This window comes from Cyrtonyx montezumae, unplaced genomic scaffold, assembly GCF_038088225.1.
Source record: "Cyrtonyx montezumae isolate F1298 unplaced genomic scaffold, pur_monq_1.0 scaffold_11, whole genome shotgun sequence".
Classification (NCBI taxonomy): Eukaryota; Metazoa; Chordata; class Aves; order Galliformes; family Odontophoridae; genus Cyrtonyx; species Cyrtonyx montezumae.
In genome coordinates, this window is record NW_027071837.1 from 3,690,384 (window position 1) to 3,711,928 (window position 21,545).

General features: G+C 46.5%; 1 protein-coding gene across 1 annotated transcript in view; it reads right to left on the reverse strand.

The window, feature by feature from the left end:
* GPC3 (glypican 3) overlaps window positions 1–21,545 on the reverse strand; it is a 112,380-nt gene that overhangs the window by 23,546 nt on the left and 67,289 nt on the right. Inside the window, exon 6 of the mRNA XM_065729810.1 lies at window positions 16,115–16,235. Within this exon, the coding sequence (XP_065585882.1) occupies window positions 16,115–16,235 (121 nt within the window). The remainder of the gene's footprint in view (window positions 1–16,114; window positions 16,236–21,545) is intronic.

Below are 21,545 nucleotides of genomic sequence, written 5' to 3' on the forward strand. Positions count from 1 at the left end.
CTCCAACATTCCCAAGCAAAAAAATAAAAATAAAAATATAAAAATTAAAAAATCGACAAAAAACAGCTCCAGGGCTTTAAAGTCCTAACTATCCTGACAGGTTGCACATCACCAAGCAGGGGTTGGATACCTCCACCGAAGGTCAGCTCTGCTCTCAGCCACGGGTGGGAGCTCTCAGCACCCCGCACACTGTGTGCAGGATTAGACATCTCTAAGATATTGCCTTCCTCTTCCCGCTGACTTTTCTGATTTTGCTCTTGCTGAAAGAACCCAGTTATTTCATCACCAGCCCAGCTTCCCTTTGAAAAAGCGTGAGTCAGCCCATTAATATACGCTGAAAATTTCTATCGCTACCACTACGCTGTTAAAAGCCTCTTGAATTTAATCTCTGTATTAAAAAAAATAATGAAAAAGGATAAGTAACAGAGAAGATATTGCAAAATGGGAGCCTTCTGCTTACTTCAGGGCTTTAGTTGGTTCCAGCTCTTGCAGCAATATGCGTGCCTTTCAAGGCATTTTTTAATATCTGGAATCTAGGTTATATTTTTAAACTATTAAGCAAGTCTTAGAAAACAGTTCCTAAAATATTTAGCTGCTGAAGTTTATACAGCCTTGGAGGAATGCTTTCAGCATCTGGCTCTCTGTCCACAGCAGTGTCCACATACCTTACTGTTTATATTAGAGCAGCAGAGTGTAATGAAAAGCAAATGGCTCAACGTGAGACCGCACCAGCTCCCCTGCTGCACCCTGTGGGGAGCCACACCATGGCACAGCCCTGCTTCATGGGTCCACACTGAGCACCACCCATGGGTGACAAAGGAACATGGGAAAAATGAGGGTTTTATCTGATGTACATGCCCCCAAAGGCATTTTGTAGCCTTGCACACCTGAATCAGAGAGCATGGCCCCGCAGCAGTGCTAACAGGTAAAGAGCAGCTCATATCCCCAAAACTCAGAGGTGCATTTTCATGGCCTTCAGCACACTTTGGCTCAAACTGTCCAAGCTCCCAAATCCAAAGCCTTATTTTATTTAGATGTTTGCAGGCCTTCCCCAGAACATCACGTGACCACAGAGAAAAAAAATGATATACATATATACACCAGTACAGAGCTGGGTGCAGCATGGGGCAGTCCTCACACAAACCAAACACAGCAGCTGCTCAGTCCTTATCACTCTTTGCATTTCTCCCCTCCAAAGTCAGTCCACAGAGCTTAGGAAACGTTTGTAGAAGTCGTGCTTGGAGGCACGGTGTGCAGCTCTTGCTGCATGCAGACCTGGTGGTTCTCACACTGTGGGACCAAGGAGCACCATGGCTCACACAGACACATGCCAAGAACAGAATACATCTATAAAGTCCTGCAATGCTGTAAATAAAGACTTCAGCAATAAATAAGTACAACATAAGTACAGACTTCATCAATGACGCAGCTAATAGCATGGCTGAGGTCAGAGTATATCAGCTGAAAAACACAGCGAGCATGCCTCACACAATTCAGGACTCATTGCCCCATCGCACCACCACTGCAGGATGCTCCCATTGCACCTGAAGCACGAAGCACACCAACAGGGTCCTCACCATTCACTTCAGCAGCATAAATTCCATTACTTACCCAGAACAGAGGCATAAGGAGCTTTCGGGCAGAGAGAATTAAGTTTTGGGATATTTTCAGATTTAATGAGCTCAGCAGGGGTGAGAAAATATCAGAATTCTTCAGTTGTTTCCATACATTAAATTCACTGTTTCTCATATTACTATTTTTTTTTCTTGGCATTCTATAAATTAACAGCTTAATTTCTCAGCCTTTGTAATCACAATAAAATGGGAACTTCCCAAGAAACAACACCCAGGCCTCAGCATAGCCAAGCATAAGCTGACCACAATCTCTGATGGGTACGGTGATGCTTGCAGACATTCGGATAGTCTCAGTCCTGCAAATCTACCTGGGCATCAGCCCTCCCATACAACAAGATGTTACACCATGGGACACAGTTTGGTAGGAAATGTTGGTGAAGGGTGGATGGTTGGACTGGATGACCTTGGAGGTCTTTTCCAACCTTGGTGATTCTATGATTCAAGGGTCATTGACACGGTATGAAGTCCTACCAGGAGAGCAGGGCCAGCAATGTCTTCCCTGCCAGCACAGACAGGAAACCTACTGATGGTTAGGAATCCCAAAGTACAACCTTGGGCATTCAGACAGATAATTTCTGGGTGCCATAGCTTCAGCTGGCACAACATCCATGTCCATGCCAAACCATCGCACAGCCACCAGCACAGTCTGTGTGCTTCATGAAGTTATATTCAGAGCACTGAACATAGCTTCTCCATCCTTAAATAGCAAACAGAGCCAACTGCTACCCTAACATTACAGTTAATTCATGTCCTGTGGTGTACAGACTATGGTAAAAGACAGGAAAATACATGGTCTGGTGATTGCTGAAGTAGCATGTAATAGTGAGATAGCTTCAACTTAATCACAATTCACCCAGCTGCAAGAGTTTACTATCATATCTGCTCTTCTTTAGCAAACCATAGTGCCAAAAATACACTGTAATGTACTCAGTGTAAACTAGAGTGCTAACTGTGGGAGCCCATGCACTGCACATATCTCAGAGGTGTCTGTGGGGCATCCATCTCCCATCTGCACCGTAACCACGGGAACAAGCACATGGACCACATCCTTCGCACCCAACTGCAAGATCCACCAGCTCAAACACGCATCGGTTTTGTGTCCAGTCTCATTGCTTTTACATCCTACCCTTGCCTTGAACACATGGGCATTGGCACAAGAGCTGTTGGAATGCCCCAGCTGGTTTCCACACAAATATTTGTTCCTTGGTTTGTCCTATGATCTCCTCCCTCCCCCCCCCCCAAAAAAAAAAAACAACAAATGAGATCGGAAGAGCGTGCTGAGCATTTCTGCAAGAAAAGCTCCCCAGGGCGTCCCAGCGTGATTTATACCATTATTCATAACCACACAGTGACCAGACACAAACAGATGCAGCAACGTGGGGTAATGACTCAGCTGGAGTTGGATGGGTGACCGTATGTTGAAATCTTTATAACTCTTCGTTCCTAACAACCACTTCACTCAGAGCTCCCCATCCCACCAGCCCCCTGAGCCACCTGGCCTTGTTTTTCCAATTTTAACCTAAACAAGGAGAGCTGCAACATACTTTATATCATTAATCTCCTGTCTCCAAAAAGAAATCAACATTGCGTACCTTGGACTGTAGTTCAGCAGCCGTTTTCTCACTTTGGAAACTACACTCACAGTATTGCAAATATCATTTTGAGCAATACCAAAATTGGGTCCACAAATGCAGATGAAATATCAGCAGTGAGATACAAGCACTGTGCTCCTTTAGGGCAGAAATCATCCCTTTCAACAGACTTCAAAAATATGTAAAGCAAAGAGAACAGCCAAACAAATTATTAAGGAGAATGGAAGACTTTTAGAAAAGCATTTAATTCCTTCATGAGTTTAGGGGAGAAGTCTGATTGATATTTGTAATCTTTTGGTGGACAGAGCTGTCATTTAATTTAGCTTGCATGACTGAAAGAATTTAATAAAAGTGTTCCACTGAGTTTTGCTGAAATTCTTTGCGTGTTTTTAGTAAGCCTCTGGAATACGATCAAACCTAAAATGCTGGAGAGGACGGAGTCTGATCTCACAGCTAAAATAATATTCAGGATTGCAATATACATATAGTAATCAAGCATTCACATCCAAAGAGCTTTACTGCCGAAATTCACTGGATGCTCAGCCACACAACACTTCACATTGTGAACCAAACCCAGTGTGGTCAACCGATCTCTGGCTCTGCTAGGAACCTTGCAGCCACTCAGCTCAAGGACTGTCCACAGAACACTGGCTGCCATCCTTCCAGAGGCTCAGGAAGAACAGCTTTCCTCCTCCAAACTCCTTTCTCCTTGTTTTCAGACACCCGACACAAAGGCCACCACACGTTACACCCAACTCTTACAAGTCCCAGCAGGTCAGGTTTTTCTATTTTAAATTCCAGCCTTCTGAAAACATTGTCTAAGGGGAGAAAAATAGATCTCATAGCCAATCCTGACCTTTACATTTGCAACACTGACTAATTTATGGGTGGCTTTTAAATCAGGGCAGCATCATGGGAAACGTGCAGATTTTCACACGATACTGTTCTCTGTTAACAGCTCATTACAATGTACAGAAGTATATTCCCATTATGAAATACAGCTGGAGTTGTTTTGCTTACGAAGGTCATTATCTGATCACCAGTGAGAACCAAGGCAAGGAACCCATTTTAAAAGCCCAAAGTTGTGGACTATTTGAAAACTCATGTGTTTTGAATTTTGTGGCCTGATCATACACAAGCATGCAACAAGGAGAATCAATTCTCTCCACTACCCTTGCTTATTAGCCTTAGAAATAACATGGAAAAAATTATCTTCTATTAGAAAATACTTCCTTTATTGTTTAACCAACCCTCACCATGGGATTCAGTGATGTCCTCCTCGCCACCTTCCCATTTCCCAGCTCCTTTCCTTTTCATCTTTTCTGTGGGCAGAAGGTCTTGGCAACGCAGAAGTGAGCACAAGCCAGAGCTCAACACAACATCAATAGCATCAGTTTTACTTGCTTCTTTCTGAGTTTGAGAGGTTTTTCCATCTTGAGCAGCAACAAAATGCAATGTTACAGAGATACCCAGTATTCCCTGGCACTGAGTACCAAATGCCATTAAAAATAAGGGAATTCAAAATCTTAAAAATACTTTGTGAACAGCAGGATGTCTTTTAATAACAAGTGTGTGTTTGAATGCACAGACATCACTGCCCTGCTGACTCCACGAGCCCCAAGACAGAAGGGACTGTTGTGGCCCACATGGTGGTTTCCTTGTGGCCCTTCCAGTTGGATATATCTTGGCCATGAAGATGTGGCAGAGGAGAAACCTGTTCCTAATTGTACTCCTGTTTCAAGCTCAGAACAACAAGGAGCAATTGCTAATCAAATGTTAATAAATGGAAAGTAGGCTTTGGACCTGGAAAAGTCATTTTCAGTGCTAAGAAAAACAATGAGCTGGGCACATCAGCTATTTTATCAGCTGCTCCAAAAGCAAATTATGCACGTCCCCACACTGGCTGCTTCAAACCATTTCAGATTTGCACACTGCTGGAGCCATACGCAGCAGACCAAGCCCCAGGCAGCAGCACATGGCAAAGAGGGCTCATTCTACACTGTGCCCCTCAGCTAAAAACCAGAAGTGTTTTGCTCCATTTCCCTCAAAATGCTGTTTCCTAGAATAGGGGAATCCCCTGCTGCCCCCACTGTGTGCCACTGGCACAGCAGAACCCCATTACCGCCTGCACAGACTCCAAGGAGATGCTCTCAGCTGCCATGAACAGTTTTCTGGTCACTCTCAATAGCCTGAAAAATTCAGTGACAGCAGTGAGTTATCAGCCAAAGGGTGGCCCTATGTTATGGATCATCATCTTAACTTCACACTAGCTATCAAATCTGACAACATCCCTATGGGTAAAGGGAGACAGATAAAGAGCCCTAAACGGTGGAATGAGTCCACACTGGACAGTAAATCTGTTGGCAGCAGAAGGGGCTGCCAAGGCACAATGAATCTTGGAGGTTTGGTGACTGCTGGCTGATGTCTGGGGCAGGGTGCACCCATGGACACGGTGGTTCAACCCTACTGGCACCAGGATGGCAGAGGGACAGACTCCTGCCTGCTCTCCCTAGTACAGAAAGTGTCACTTCCTCAACTCGAACAAATGTTCATTCATCACAGGGCAGGCACATGCAAAAAAGATTACTCAAGCTTCATGATCAGCTCATTCACCTTGTAGGCAGTTCCTTCCCCTTCCACCCTGCAGCTATTCTTGGCTTGTTTTTGTGCAGCGATAGGAAGGAGCAGAACAGTATGGTGCTGAGCAGGGTCCAGCCCAGCTCAGTGCCATTGCTGCAGAAATGTTGCTCCTCTCTTTGTGAGCAGCTCCTTCTCCTTTGCAATTTTTTGCAATTTACTGCTGGTAGTTCACCAACCCTTCCTACACACCTTTGCCCACCTCTATTAAACACAGGTATTCTTCAGACTCCAGAATCAGTCATCAAATCCAACATGCTGTTGCACCAGGGAGGTAATGTTTCAGCACACTCCTGAATCAAGCTCCTACAAGCTATTAAATCTCTGAAACTAAAGTAGGAACAAAACTTCTTGTGCAAAAACTCCATTGCAGCTTTTCTTAACTTTTTCTGGCTGACCTGCATCATACCCTCAGTCTCTGCCACAGGACAGAACTGCTCAAGATTCGGTGTCACTTCAGCCAAAGCACCTCATGCCCCATTGAGGGTTTTTGGTGCTCAACACAGAAACCATTTGTGCCATTTGCCTTTCTATCTCCTTTCCCTCTGCTCAGCATCACCAGACAAGAGGACATGGACCCTTTTCTCCCCATGCCAAGCAGCCACCCCACAGGGGGTTGGCAACTGAGTGAAGAAGAGGTGTGGGAACCTACGTGGGCCAGGACCTATCACTATTACCCATATTTTCCATATTTTGTTTAGTTGTGTTTGAGCACAGCTCTGCTGTGCCATCCAAAAAGCATTCAGGAGAGCTTAAAGCACACGTCACCAGAAAACAAAACATCAGACAACAAGCAGCAACAAGGAGTAGGACTTGATGATTCTTACACGTCCTTCCCAACTCAGGATTCTATGAAACAGAATGGTAGCATACAGAGACTATGATTCTGAAGGCAGGAGCACAAGGAACAAGAAACCAGGAGCTACCAATCACCTCATCCCCATCCTCTCATTCTAGCACCAAGGCTGAGATGGACAGAGGAAAGGCACCCACAGCCTGCGGGTACCCAGGTCAGGATGCTGCACTCAGTTTAAGGAATGGCTACTAGAAGCACAAGACATGCATGGTGCTTTTGTCTCTCGACTATACACACATCAAGGCAATGCACTCCCACACCACAGTACCTGTGAGAATAGGTACACACCCTGAGCTCCATTAGAAATGTTTTTGGAGGGGTCTCCACCACCCTCTCCCACCCACCAGTCCAACCCACAGTGGCACGGCTGGGAGTTTTCCTCTTGGCTCAGGCTCCAGCACACATGGCTACTCGTCAGGGCTGCCTGCAAACCAACAGCTCATCCTTGGCACCAGGTAGGAAGTGGTGAGCCTTGAGCTGTGCTGGAAAGATTTATCCTCTCCATTTTCTTTCTGCCTCTCTGCAAACAAATCTCTGTCCTGACAGCATCCCCTTTTCCCTAGGAGCTCCCAGCAGAGAGGGACTCCCCAATTCTCGTAGTTTCACACACAATGCTGACTAGCTGCCAAAACATGCACCCCAACCCCACAGTGCCACCCTGAGGGTGCCCCTGCCCACAAGGCGTTGATCTTTTTAGCCTCTTTTCCACATTTACTTTATCCCAAAATCCAGAAAATAATCTCAAACAGCCCTCTGTGAGACCCACAGAGCTATACAGCCACCCCATGAACCAGTTACAAACTACCTGATGAGACAACCCCAGTGCAAGGTTAATTAGAGAGCTGTTGATCTCAGCAGAGATTTAATTCCCTGCAAGAGGAAGAGGATTTCATAGTAAACATCCCCAAACTCATCAGATATGGAAGAGAGAGCAGCCAACCTGCCCACCCAAGGGTGCATGGGGGCAGGTAAGTGCCTGACTGTGCACCTGGGATGTGCTGACCACCTCCAGCAGCCCCACTCCATCCCCCAACCTCACACAGAGGCAGAGCAGGGACACAGTGCTGGCAGTGTTGGGGAAGGCACCCAGCTGGAGTGGGGAGCCCAGGGCCCCCAGCACTACTGCCACAAGTATTTATGCACCTCACATTAAACAGGCACTCAACTGAGACAAAGCAGACCAAAAGCAATCCTGGGAATGGGGTCTTTCCAGCTTCCATGGTCCCTAATTAATGGCTGATGGCTGGGCTGGCTCCTGAGCAAGGTCATTGCTCTCCCCCGCACCCAGAGCATGGCTGCTGCTTGCTAAAAGCCAAAGAGGAGAAAATTTAATTTAGAGGACACAACTTTTCAAGTATCAAGACCACTTCCTAGGACAGGCCTACAAACAAGATGAGGTCCAACACAAACACTGCTGAAACTCCAGGGTGAAAACCATCACCATTTTTATCTATTAAAAACACAGCCCGCAAGGCTCAGCATCTAGGGAGATGCCCTGGGGCAGTTTTACCCATACAGACACAGGGTCACCAGCTGTCACAGCTCAGTTAAATTAGATTCAACGCTGGTCACTTTATATCCTCCCCCGGAGAGACCCAACACTGTCAGAGGAAGCCTTGACGCACACTTCCCTAAATCTCATCCTCCACATTTAGGAGCGATGCGCTGCCCAAAAAGGTCAACTTGCTCCTTCCACACTCACAAGCAGGAGGCACTCTTTGGGTCCTGCCAAGAATACAAAGTCATTTCCTGCCCATCGTGACACAGCCCTTGGTTACAGGACACCCACCTGCAGCCAGCTGTCCCCAGTTCCTCCCACTGACGGTGCTCCACCAGGCAGCATCCCCTTACACATGTCCCCGGGAAAAACAACCAGGCACATTTTCTTCCTTTAAATATAGCTCCCTCACAATAGAGCCAACCAAGGCCATAGGCAATAAATATTGTGACAATTCAACCTCCTGTGTTTGCTCTTAAGTTTTATGTGCTGCAAAGGCCATCCTTCGCAGCACACAGTACAGCAGCAGGAGCACTAAAACATCACCTGGCCTTTGCAGTTAGTTACGTGTCAAAGGCAAGCTAAGAGCCTTAACAAGCATCAGTGTTAACTGACAGAGCCCTCCTGAGAGCGAGGGTTAGTTACAGGTGTACTGATACACACAGGTTACAACAGCCCCATTGAGGAGGGGATTGCGGTGCCAGCACCAGGCCCACCCAGTTACCAACAGCTGCTTCATCTGCAGGTGCAACAAAAGGAGCAAAATGACAAATTATTCACCCCTTAAAGCATACAAAATGCCATTCACTTTCTGACGGCAGCATGGTTGGTTGAAATCTCACAGGGCTGCACACTGGCCACTTGTCCCACAGATGTGGGACAGAGCATGGAGAGAGCTCCTGGGAAAAAGCAAGGTGTACTGCACAACAAACACCTTGTGTACAGCACAGGGCAGCTCCCTGCAAAGCCTCCCAAAGTATGGGGCAGGAGGACAGCAGGATGGTGCTGCCCTACAGCAAATACAACACTGCTGCTCTTTTCTCCCTTCCAATTGCTGCAAAGTTGTGTGCAATCAAGCTGGAATTAAGAGCACCATTCTTGATAGCAAATCTTTTTCTAAAGAACAGAAGCAATCAGATTTGCTCTGTGACCAAGGAAACCAGGGATGATTTTTCCATGCCTGCTCTGGAAGAGGAAGATCAGCTCCCATGACCCCAGGTCTGGACCACAGTTTAAACTCCTGCTGTTAAGCCAAAATTTGGGGTGAAATGCCCAAAATGAGAAACATACCAGAGAAGCCCTTTAGCAAAACCAGGGATGCTGCTGTCCCGTGCGTGGGGCAAGGGAGGACAGACACCTCGGACCTACTCACTGATCCCATTTCCCAGGCTGAGCCACAACACATGATGGTACTCAATACAATTAACAAGGCATGTGATAACCATAACTGAGCATTAATTCCTTATCAACAGATCCACTGCATCTTGCTGCGCAACGATTCCTCCAGGTTTGTTTCCTCCACAACAGGATAAACCCCGGTGCTGGTACAGGATATCTGGTGTTTGTCTTACAGCACCGCCGTGCATCAGCTGCTTGTTTTGGACACAAAAGAAAATGAATCCCTTCTCAAAGGTATTTTTTCCCCAGCTGATTTCCACCACATTGTTTGGAGGACACACAGCAGGCACCTGCCTCTTCACATGGTCCCCCTGGGGCCGAAGCCACAGGGACAAAGTTGAAACCCTCTACTTGCATAATACTGCAGCAACCAGGGAATTTCGGGGAAGGAGAGCAATAAAATGCTATTTACGTTACGTAAACACTCCGAACAACAAAGTGGTGTGGAAGCAACCCAAAACCCTGACCCAAGCTCAGCTGCCACAGCTTCCCTGTCCTGCCTGGAAAAGCCAGGAGCAGAATCACTGCACGGGAAGGGTTGGCTGCTACTGGTCACTGCCTCTCTGACACTGTGAAGTGGAACACTGCTGATGACCACTGGATAGGGAAGTGGCACTAGCAAAAAGAAAGCTTTCCTTTTTCAGACATTTCCTCCAAAAATCAGCCTGTTGCACAGTGACAGGAGTTTTGCCACCACCTCTGATAAAAGCAAAGGGTCAGTGACAGACAGCAGCCACGACATGCTCAGCACTGCCAGGTCCCAGCATCGCCGAGCACTGCCAGAAATGTGGCTGTTTACCTCCCTTTCCCTACTTAAAATGGGAAATACCTCACATTCCTCGGCGCATTTAACTGCCGCAAGAAGCAAAAGCGTGGGGCTCAACAGCGTACACGTTACGCTTCTCCATGTCATGCGAGACCACATGCAAAACCAGCAAGGAACTTCAGCAGACACAGCCCAGATTACACGTTAGCCAGTCGCCATCTGTTTAAAACCACCCGCACAAACACACCGAGCTCAATTAATCACAAGCTGTTAAGGAAAACCCACTGAGGGTGACCTGCAGGTACAGCATTCCCACAAGCATCCTGATAACACGGGGATGTTTGCAGATACGCCCCTGACACACGATAGCTGGCGTGGGCGTGCTGAAAGCAAAGAGGGGAAGAATGGGTTTGGGTTTGAAAAGTCACCAAACAATAAGATACGCTCCAATTTCATTATGTTCTGCTTCCAGAGGGTCACACTTCCCCTGATTTACAAAATCCTCTGACTGCAGCTTCCACAGAGAGCACTTAAAGCAGAGGCACAGCTCGAGAGGACAACGCTGTTGCTGCTTAAACACCTAGACTTAGTGGAGCTATGCAGTATTTTGTGCAGTAAAAGGGGAATTAGCTGATCCACTCCTAAATGCGTTCATCATTAAAATAAAAATCTTCTGTCGTCTTGTTTAATGGCCTTAGTAAAAAAATAATTGCAATGTCTGGTTGCTTTCAACAACATGTGGTTTTAATATTTTAATTGTTACAAACTGTTTAATAACGTTGAACAAAAGGCGTGTCCAAGCAATTATTGTGTTTATTAACTTTTCTTTTGAGGACTTGATAAATTATATTACACTTATACCGCACTTCAGATATCGTAACGTTATTAAATCTAAAAGTGGAAAATTAGCCAAAAGTGACTCGTTTTGGTGCAAATTAAATAGTGCATTTTCAAGGGACAACTGTGCATCCCTTCTTTCAGCAATCCTGGAGCCTGCACATTTTTCTAACCATTGCACTGCTCCATCTGGCTAGGGAATTGAAAGGGTGGGAGCAATAAAGCTCACTCAGCCTGGGCAGGACAGAGAGAGCCATGATTCCTCCAAACCTGAAGGGGAAATACAACCCTGAAAGCTCATGGGTCTACCACCACACACACAATGGATTTCCCCACTTTGAGCCACCAGGGACAGCACCTTCAAGGCGGTTCCCAAGCCCTTGTCACCTCCCTGGGAGGACTGCCACCTCCATATCCCTCACACAGCCCACATATGGATCTCCCCATGTGGGGACCAGGTCCGACCCTCTGCCACCCCCGTCCCCATCCCTCGGATGCACTGCGCTGTTCCCAGGCCTATTTTGTTTACATTTGATTCAATCAAGTTGTGGCCTTTTGGCCTCTCTCCAAATTAACTTCTGGGTGACCTCCGCTGTGCCCTCTCCCAGCAGCCAGGCCTCCGAGAAACAGGCCATTAAACCCACAAACAAATATCAGATATATTGGTTGATCAAACCAGCTTCAAACGCAGCTATTTAACCTCTGGCACATGCTTTTGCAAACGAAGTATATTTTGTCTTCAGTCATTCACCCCTCTTTGCCTAACTTTTTTCTTTCCCCTCCATTGAGAGCTCCGTGCTTTACTGCCTCATAAAACCTGGAAATTTTGCTCTCATCCTCCTGCAAAGCCCACGAAGAGCAGCGTGGGGCCCGTTCACACAGCTCCCACTGCAGGGCTGAGCCTTGGACGTGAAGAGGCAGCAAGATCCTGCCCAGCCGTAACGCTCCATGAAACCATGCACTCCCCTTATTTCCAAGGAAATAAATCAAAGTTGGTTTCTCAGGGTCTGTGAAAACACGCTGCCTGGATTCCGATCCCCAAAGGGGTTTTCTTTTTTTTTCTAATTTTTTTGAGGGCTTATGTGGTAGTTAGATTTCTGGCTAGAGAATATGGAATATGATAAAAACACAGTCCCTGTACGGGGCAATAAATTACAGATTGTTTGATGTGGAAACCAAAGAACTGTCAGACTCTAGTATATCTGAAATATTCTAAATGAGCCCTTAACTCCAGTGTCTGGAAATGTACAATATGTTTCCAGGCCTGTCAGTCTTGTAAAGGCACATCTCTCTCACTTAATTTTCCTTTTATGGATTATATTCTTCATTTTTAGTGAGTTTTTTCCCCCCCCCTTCTCTTCTAAAACCCGTGTTCTTCCTCCTAAGGATGGTACTGTGATAAACAATAGGATTCATTTAAGCATAGGAAGAGATCAGAAATGGGCACAAGCTTAAACTTTGAGAGATGCTGCTCTGCCCCAAACTTTGTATGGGATGTCCCTGCTCCATCTGCCCACCTGAAGAACAGGAACAGTCGCTGCCCCAGCTCACTATGCTGTTTTGCAGGTAAGTTGAAGCTTAAACTTCACTCCCATCTGTCAGCCCATCCCCATGGTGGGGAGAAAGTTGAACGAGCAGAGGAAATAACTCATTTGCACACTGCTTTTTGCCTAGGGATGCCACCAAATCACAAAAAACAGAGCAAGACCTCAAGCTGACAATGAATAACCTTTCCACTTCAATATATTTTCACGTGTGAGATGAGCGAAAACCCTTTTAGACAGAAACAGACCCCATTCACTCTGGGAAATAAAAGTTAGGAACTGATTCCAACTCATTTTCCTGAAGGTGACCCTTGGCCTCCCAGCTGAGATAACAATGCTAATATTTATGGATGGGTCGTTCGTGCCTCTGGGCACGGAGCAAAAATAACTCAAATCACAACTTGGTAGACCTCTAACAGAACTGAAAAGAAATCCTCACATCCAACACAGCAATAATGAACCATCTCACTCACCAGTGTGCGAAAAAATAGCACCACCCACAACCTCTCATTCAAACCAAAAAGAAACAGTCTGGAGTTGCAATGTGATGAGTGGGCACTGAGTGTGACTCATCCAGAAGGAGCCGACCTGAGACAACACATCACTCAGACAGCCGTGCTTCATTCACTCATTCATTCTAGCTTGATAAGAGCTCAGACCATGCTAATGCAAGATGGCAAACTTGCTGACTTCCTTTTCTCTCCGGGCTCAGTTTTCTGCACTACTTTCAGTCTCTGTGCATTTGGTTCTAGTGCACAAACACCACCCATTTCAAACTGGAGAAGTCTGAAGAGAATTCCTCATGTCTGCCTGCACTTAACCAAATTCATTTTGAGAAGATGCGAACTAATGATTTCCTCAAGCAGTTTGTACACCAAACAAGTTCACCCAACTTCAGATGGTGCACTGCTGAAAAAAAAAAGGTGCATTTTTTCCAGTGATGTGGGCAGCCTAAAGTTAACAAGAACTGCACCAACTGGCTCAGCTCCTGAGTCCACCTGTATGCATGAAACCCAACCTGCACCTCCAGCACAGCAAACAAGGAGGACTCCATTAAGCTGTACTTGGCCCATAATATACCCGTGATCACACAGGAATCCAGGTTAGAGCTCTGAGCACCACGAACGCTATTTTCTCTTAAAGGCTCTGGATGTTTGAAAACCCTCAGAAACCACCACCCATCACGCTGGGTGGATGCACCATTTCTCAGCTCTCCCCACCCTGAGAGCCCACCCTGCTTCCCAGATCCGGAGCCAACACCTGAAAAACAACTGTAATTCATCCGGAGCTGCTCCTTACACGTTTCCTACTCTTTGGTTTTCAAGATGTGTTCCAGATGTGAAGGAGATCACAAAACTTCAGTAGGCCAAGAAAATAAGTGTGCTGGTGAGCTCTGACACCCAAAATCTCTAAACTAAGTAACATCCACAGCATGATCCTCATGGGTCCTTTCCAAGTTGGGATATCCTACGATTCCCTGATGCTATGATACTTTACCAGCATATGTCACTTACCATCAATCCTCAGTACCAATAGCTATGACCATAAATAATTCTCGCAAATCACTTCCCATTTCCTCCCCATTTTATTCTCTTCTCTCTCTTTCTTAAACACAACTTTCCAAAGGGATTGGTTTCTTCAAACTCCTACAATTCCTGCTGCACGAAGCAAAACAATTCACCCGCTCCCCGCCACACTACAACTTTCCAACCTGAATCTACAAGGAATTCATATGTATTCAAATACAAAGAGAAAGCACTGCAAAAGCCAAGGAGCTGCCCATGCTCACCCACTTACCCCTGTTTTCCTTAGGACAGGGCTGCACGCAGCTGTGCCCAGCCAAGCTATGTTTATCCAGGGTCTCTTGTTCCACAAATCTCAGCTCCTTGGCAGCCTGAACTGCTCAGCAAAGACCTAACTTGACCTAATCTGGCAGCCAGCATTTCACAACTACTTTATGTCAGCAGTTTCAAGTACACTAATAACCATGTTTTGTTCAGTGCGACTTTCTCACTGCGAACGGCAAAATATCATTATCACCTGCAGGTTGAAGCCTGCCCTCTACCCCATTTAATAGGGAGCTGATTATGCTATTTTCACCTCCCCCCCCTCCTTCCCTTAATAATTACGTGCTGTTGGCAGATGGCACAGCTCCACGCATGAAGGCAGAATGGCTGCACTTCCATCAGTGTGTGCTGGGGACCCCGAGCACCCCGCTCCCAGGCAGTGGCTAACGAGGCGTGCTGGCATCGCAGGGCTCCGACTGCGAGCTGCTGTCACAACAGTCCCCAGCAGCCACGGGAGCAGGAAAGCAGAGGTTAGCAGAAAAGTTGCTACACCAGCAACTTCAGGCAGCTCAGCCCTCACAACCCACCGGCCCCGGTGCAGCTGGGCTGAACCCCAGGAAGCTGCCACTGCCAAAAGCATCACACCGGGGCCACTGTGGGCAATGTCCTCACCAGGAACAGCTCTCCTGGGGTGGAGTGAGAAGCTCAGCTGTGTCAGAAGATAGCACTACTGCCCAAACGTTTGCCTGGCTGTTCCCAGAGAGCACAGAAGTCCAAACTTGTAGGAGCCCCTCTGAGACTGACACAGCCTGCCCACACTAGCTCAGGGTGAAGGCAGGGCTGGCTCCAGGTGATGCTGTAAGGAGAGCTTTGGGAAGCTACTCTCTCCCTGCAGCAGCTGCAATGTGTGAGTTCCTCTGCAGAGATCTCCGCTATCATCACCTGAACACAGCGCAGAGCTGCCCCCTAACCCCTTGGCAGCAGTGGGACTTGTTCACAGACTTCACCTGAGCTGGCATGATGGGTATAGACAAGATGCTGCTTGTCTCTCTGCAACTACAACCAGGTCTGAGACCATGGGAAGGAAGCTCCTAATATGGCAGGAAGGATCTCACCCAACTCTGCCATATCCCCATTTAATGGCCACTTGTCCCTGCAGTGACAAGAAGAAGTGTTCCAAAGACATACAGCAAAGAAGCAAGTGATCTTCTCTATCAGCAAACCAAAAGGGGACTTCAACCAGAGTCAAAGTTGGGTATGTGCCACACAGACCTGCACCAGCACCATCTCCCACTGTGCCAGGCTGAACGCCCAGCAGAGATGCAGCACAGAGATGCACCTAGCACCCCTGCACAGGTTGAACCCAAATGCTCCTATTTTGCTCACAAGCCTGAAAAAGGATCTGCCACACGTGCTGGCACCAAGTGGGGCTGAGGTGGCACCAGCTCTGCACCCAAAGCTGCCTGGGGTTGTTTGGATGAGCCCAGAGACAGCACAGAGGAAGTCAAACTGATTTGGAAACCACCCACTCTGGAGCCATCACTGCTGGCAAGCTTGCAACAAACCTGGTTGATATGTTTCAGCTTGTCAATGATCTGGCTGATCACTGGCTCAGGACCTTTCATCTTCCCCTCGTGGTTGCCAGGCTGAGCTTTTGCTCCATTCCTTGAGATTTGGGGACTGTACCTGCAGGAACAAGAACAAAGAGGACTGTGATCCAATGGGCTAGCACAGAGAAGATCTTCAAAGATCAGTACAAATGAAACTAAGTACCAGCCCCTTCAAAAATGGGGAGAATAAAACAGTTAATAATGACACACAAAAAGAACTTCCCAATAAATACATGTTCTGGCTTTGCAAAGAACCAAGATGATGTACTTGCATCACTTTGAGGACAATGAAGTCCTTTCCAGTCCATTAGTAACCAAGGAGGACATTAAACAATATACAAGGGGGATAAATATTATCACATAACTTACACCCAAGAGTCCTAAAAGAGCTGGCTGAGAAATTCTGGCTTGCTCATATTTGTTTAAAATAAGTCTTGGCAGACCACAGAGACTCCAGTACAAGAGTGGTAATGTGCCCACAGCCAAAAAAAATGAGTGGGATGACCCAGTTAGCTGCAAGATTATTAGCATAACATCAACCCCTTGCAAAATAATGACTATCGCTGATGTGTGATTTCAATAATAAAGAATTAAAGCATCAGAATATAATTAATGCTGTCAACATTGCTAATAGAAAATAGGTGTTGCCAAACAAAACTGATTTCAGTCTTTGATGAGATCCAGCCTTGAGGATCAAAGTAACTGCTTAGGCAGAACGTAACCTGACTGGGTGCAATTCTGGGCTCTGCACCACACAGTATCCTGGATTTATATGGCACAACGTATGTCAGTAAAGCACAGTGAAACAGACTGAGAGCAGCTGGGAGACCCCCAGGCGCAGCCTCCCCAGGCAGGTTGCAGGGAAGCTCTGCAGATCAGCATGGCTGTCAGCTCTCAGCTTTTTCATCAGCAATTAGCAAAGAAATTAAGCCACAGGAGTCAGACCATGCTTTTCTTTGGAGGGAAGCACTCCAGGTACTGGGCTAACAGCTTGTGACACTTGGGACATGAGGCAAGCATACTTGCAGTGACCTCAGACAAGGCTCCAGTAGCTCAGTGTGAGGCTGGGACCACTCACTGCAGCACAGTGGTGCCTTCCTGAGCTGTGGGTTGTTTGCATTCCCTGCAGCCCCAGTTACAGGCCCCAGCACTGTACAAACACAAAACAAGCCCTCATCTCCCAGGGCTGACAGCCCAAGCACATGCTGCCAGAACCCAGCTCAGCCTACGAAAGCAAGATTGCCAAGATAACACCAGGCAGTCTGCCTTACTGTACGTCTGTTTTCCCAGCGCTGTGGGTAAACCTGAGGAGTATTTCTATGCTTCATCTCCTGTGTGCTTCATCCATACCCAGCTTACAACCACTGTGGTGACTGTCTCCATCTGCCAGCTCCTATCCCATGTGCACACCTTGGTACTTCACCCCACGTTGCCAGGGAAATGACGGGCAGTGACTTGAATGAGGGAACAGAGATAAGTGGGATGGTGGGATCAGCTCTGGAAGGGTACTACGCTTGGGGGAGGAAGTAATAGGCACATGGATCAACATCCATAACAGCTGTCAGGGTGCACAAGAGGTTGTTAAATGCCAAAGTGCCAAATTATGGCATTATGGCACTTAAATGCCAAATTAGCAATGAGAGATTCAGACATTTGGGGACGTGAAATCAACCCTGGATTTACACTGGTGGAGCAGGAATATGTCCCCAGCATGAAACAGAGCCACAGAGTCACTGAATTGTTTGAGTTGGAAGGGAGCCTTAAAGGCCACCTAGTCCCAGCTCCCTTGCAACAAACAGGGACACCTCAGCTCAGATGAGTGCTCTGTGCCCCATCTAGCCTGACCTTGGATGCGTCCAGGGATGGGGCACCTACCACCTTCTCTGGGCAATCTGTGCCAGTGCCTCATTGCCCTTTCTGGAAAGAAACTTCTTATATCCAATGTAAATAAATTCCCCTCTTTTAGTTTGAAACCATATTTCCCCTTGTCCTATCACAACAGACCTCGTTATAGATCCTGTCCCCTCCCTTCTTACAGCCCCCTCAGATGCTGAAAGGCTACTGTCTGGTCCCCCCAACAACTTCTCCAGGCTGAAATATTCACATCATTTAAAAAACACAACAGTGAAGTTTATTTCCACCCCAAACAAGGCTTTTCCCAAACAGTAGTTACTTATACACGAGCATTCAGCATCCCACTGCGCCAAGCACTCCTCTCACACCGGGGCAAGCAGCAAGTACAGATACACCCAAGGCATTATAGCTGCCAGCTCAGGAATGCGCTTCCCCACTCAGTCCAAGGTTTGTTGCAGGCTGAGAGCTCACAGCCCTCGGCCAGGAGCCAGCTGGGACTGCGTGCTCTGAGCTCCATCTCGTGGGAAGCCAGCGCTGCCGCAAGCACAGAGCAGCCCTGCTCTACAAAAGTGCTTTTAACCCCTCTGCAAAGGGAGAAAACACTGAAAGCAGCGAACCACCCAACCTGCTCCTTCTTCGTCACTGAGTCACTTCGTGCCACTGTGCCGACCTGAGGGATGCATCCGGCGGCTGAGCACAATCATCCCTACAACACAGGGCTGCGACGATGCCAAAGGAATTATTTTTCCACATTGCTGTGAATTGAATTTAGAAACACTTTAAAGTGGAAAAATCTCCTGTGATTTAAGTGATTTAATGGATAAATCTCCCACAGGTTTTAGTAAGAGCAGATCTGAGCTGCTGTTTGGTGCATACCTAAATTATTACAGTCTCTCTCCTAAGCAGCTTTACACGAAGAAGCTCAATAGCTTGATTTTGAGCAGGTGAAAGCCCTTCTGAAATTCAGGCAGCACTGACAGAAAGGATTTCTGTACCTACATGAGGTCACGTAGAATGGAGGATGGCAGCTGCAGCAAGGTACCAAGCTTGCAGGAGAGAGGCACAGGTTGCCATGCATTCAGGCACACAGGATGCTGCCAGTCCAAAGGTTAAGGACTTCAAAATGCAGTTTCAGTGAAGGATAAGCATTCCTGAGATGCCACAAAGGGCAGCTGGCATCAACTCACTGCAGCCTGGACCAAGCAGCCAGGCCCCCAAAGACCTTAATAGGACAAGGAAATGCCTTTGGAAACCCCATAGAGCTGGAGGACAAGGAGCTCCTAGCACATAGCTCCCCTGTGCTCTAAGTGGGCTCGCTTCCTCCACTGTTCCCCAGCCACAGCTCAGGAGAAAAAGAGATCTGAGCTATCCTGTGACATCTTTAACATATGCCAAAAGCACAGCCCCTTCTGCAGGGCACTTTGAGATGCTGCTCTATCAACCCCATCGTACACCTCTACCGTGGGGACAACAGCACTGGAGAGGAGCAAACACACAGTGGGTGAAGTCCACCCAATGATCATGGGAACCCTACACTGAAGGATACCAGTGCTGCAATATGAGTGTGGTTTGGCTCATAAGCAAAGCTCAAAGTACTCTGCTCTTTGATATGCCTCCATGTCAGTCAGCAGCAGCTCCTTGCCCAGGCTCCCTAGAGATGGGCTCTTGCTGGGGTCATGGTACTCTCCAAAGACAAATGTCATGTAGCCCTTGCTAAAAACAACTTAAAAGACAACCACCTGATGAAAACATCGATGGGCTCAAGTCTTCTGTAGGGACAGCACAGCTATAGACTTTTAGTTCCCCTTCTCATCCACCAGACGTAAAGGCCAAAGGATGAAGTCACATTAAGGGATTTCCTCCTTTCCTCCCCACCATCCACAAACGTCTCCTGTGAATGTTTGGTCATTCCAGTCTAAGCACAGCCCTTTCTTGGCTTTCATTTCAGACCAAGGTAGACAAGATGACAAATGCAATTTAAATATACAGCAATAAAAGTAATATGTGTTCATCCTTCTTGGCCATGCAAGGATTAGAGATGAGTTACTGCAACACCTGACATATGATTTAGAGAAAGTAATCTTCTAAGTCAAACAAAGAATTACACCTTTTAGGAAAAGGAAAGTTTGTAGGTTTTTTTTTTTTATCCAAGTAACAATTTATGCTTGCCTTCCACTTGCATAGTATTTATTAAAGTGCGACTGCACAATTTACAAGCAAGTAACTTCCACAGGCTCTTCCTCTACTACTTCCATGCATGGAATCGTACTTGTTTGTCTTCCATCCACTCCCTCAAACCCAACACAGGCTGCTACAAAACTACAAAACAGGACCTCAGCTCAATGGCTAAATCTTGCCAGTTCAATCTAAATCTTTGGAGGGCAGGAGTCTGTAAAAGGGCAAATACAATTTACACCACCAGTAGCTCCAACCAAGTTTCTTCAAAAGCAACCAGAAGGATACAATGCTCACAGCAGGGAGCATTTGAACTTAAATAAGAGAGACATCTTCTGGTGGATTTCCAAATTCCACCTCCCTCACAGCTCAGTCTCACTACCGTGAGAGCCCTCTGAGGTTTTGCTGCATTAGTTCCCTGCCAAAGAGCAATGCTGCCTCTTCCAAACCACTCTACACTCTGCACTGCAGGAGGCAAGCGTGCTGTGGATGTTAGCTTTTATTAAAACGTGAAGACTCAGGTAAGAGCAGCAAATACTGCATTATTCATAGCCAAACAATGGGAGTTGGAAGTGTAAAAGGACAGCTTGAAGCCTCCCTCTATTCTTACACCACTCCACTGAAGTTCAAGACAAATAGATTTTGGAAGGATTGGTTAAACCTGAGACCAAGCAGCAGGCTTAATATAGAAAGATTCATGGTCTTCATTTCTGAAATACTCTGGAAACAATTATGGCCACTCAATAACCCACTGAATTTGCCTACTATCCTTTCGTTATAGCTTACATTCGCTACAGAGCTGTGTTTTATGTGCTTGAAAAGTTATACAGCCTCCCTCTTTGGGGACTCCACTGTATCAGATATTTTGCAGCACTGCCAGAAATAACCAAACCCTTCATGAGCTAAAGGGTTATTGCTGGCATGGAATTTCCTTTGTTCCAATTACAGAATCTCATTTTTCTCCCTTGCTTCCAATTGTGCTTTCATTGTTTATGATTTGTATGATTAAAACAAACCACAGTATGCTGGCAAAAACAGGGAAATCTGACACTCCTAGCTTGAAGAAGAGGATCTGGCAAGGTGCTAAAAATATTTTAATTCGGAATTGGTATAAGGAGAACAAGATATGCGGGTGATTTTGATTAATGCACAAGTTTGACTGAAGCAATGTGGAAATGGTAATATCTAACAGTAATACTTAAAGCACTCACAAGTCCTGCAGCAGGCACATGTTGCTGTCATTCTATTCAGAACAGCTTGGAAGGAATATACTAGCATAAGCAGATTACCAAACTCTGAGAATCTAGATTTTAATAGGCTTTTAGTATTAAGCGCTGTAAAAACCTGGTGCTATATA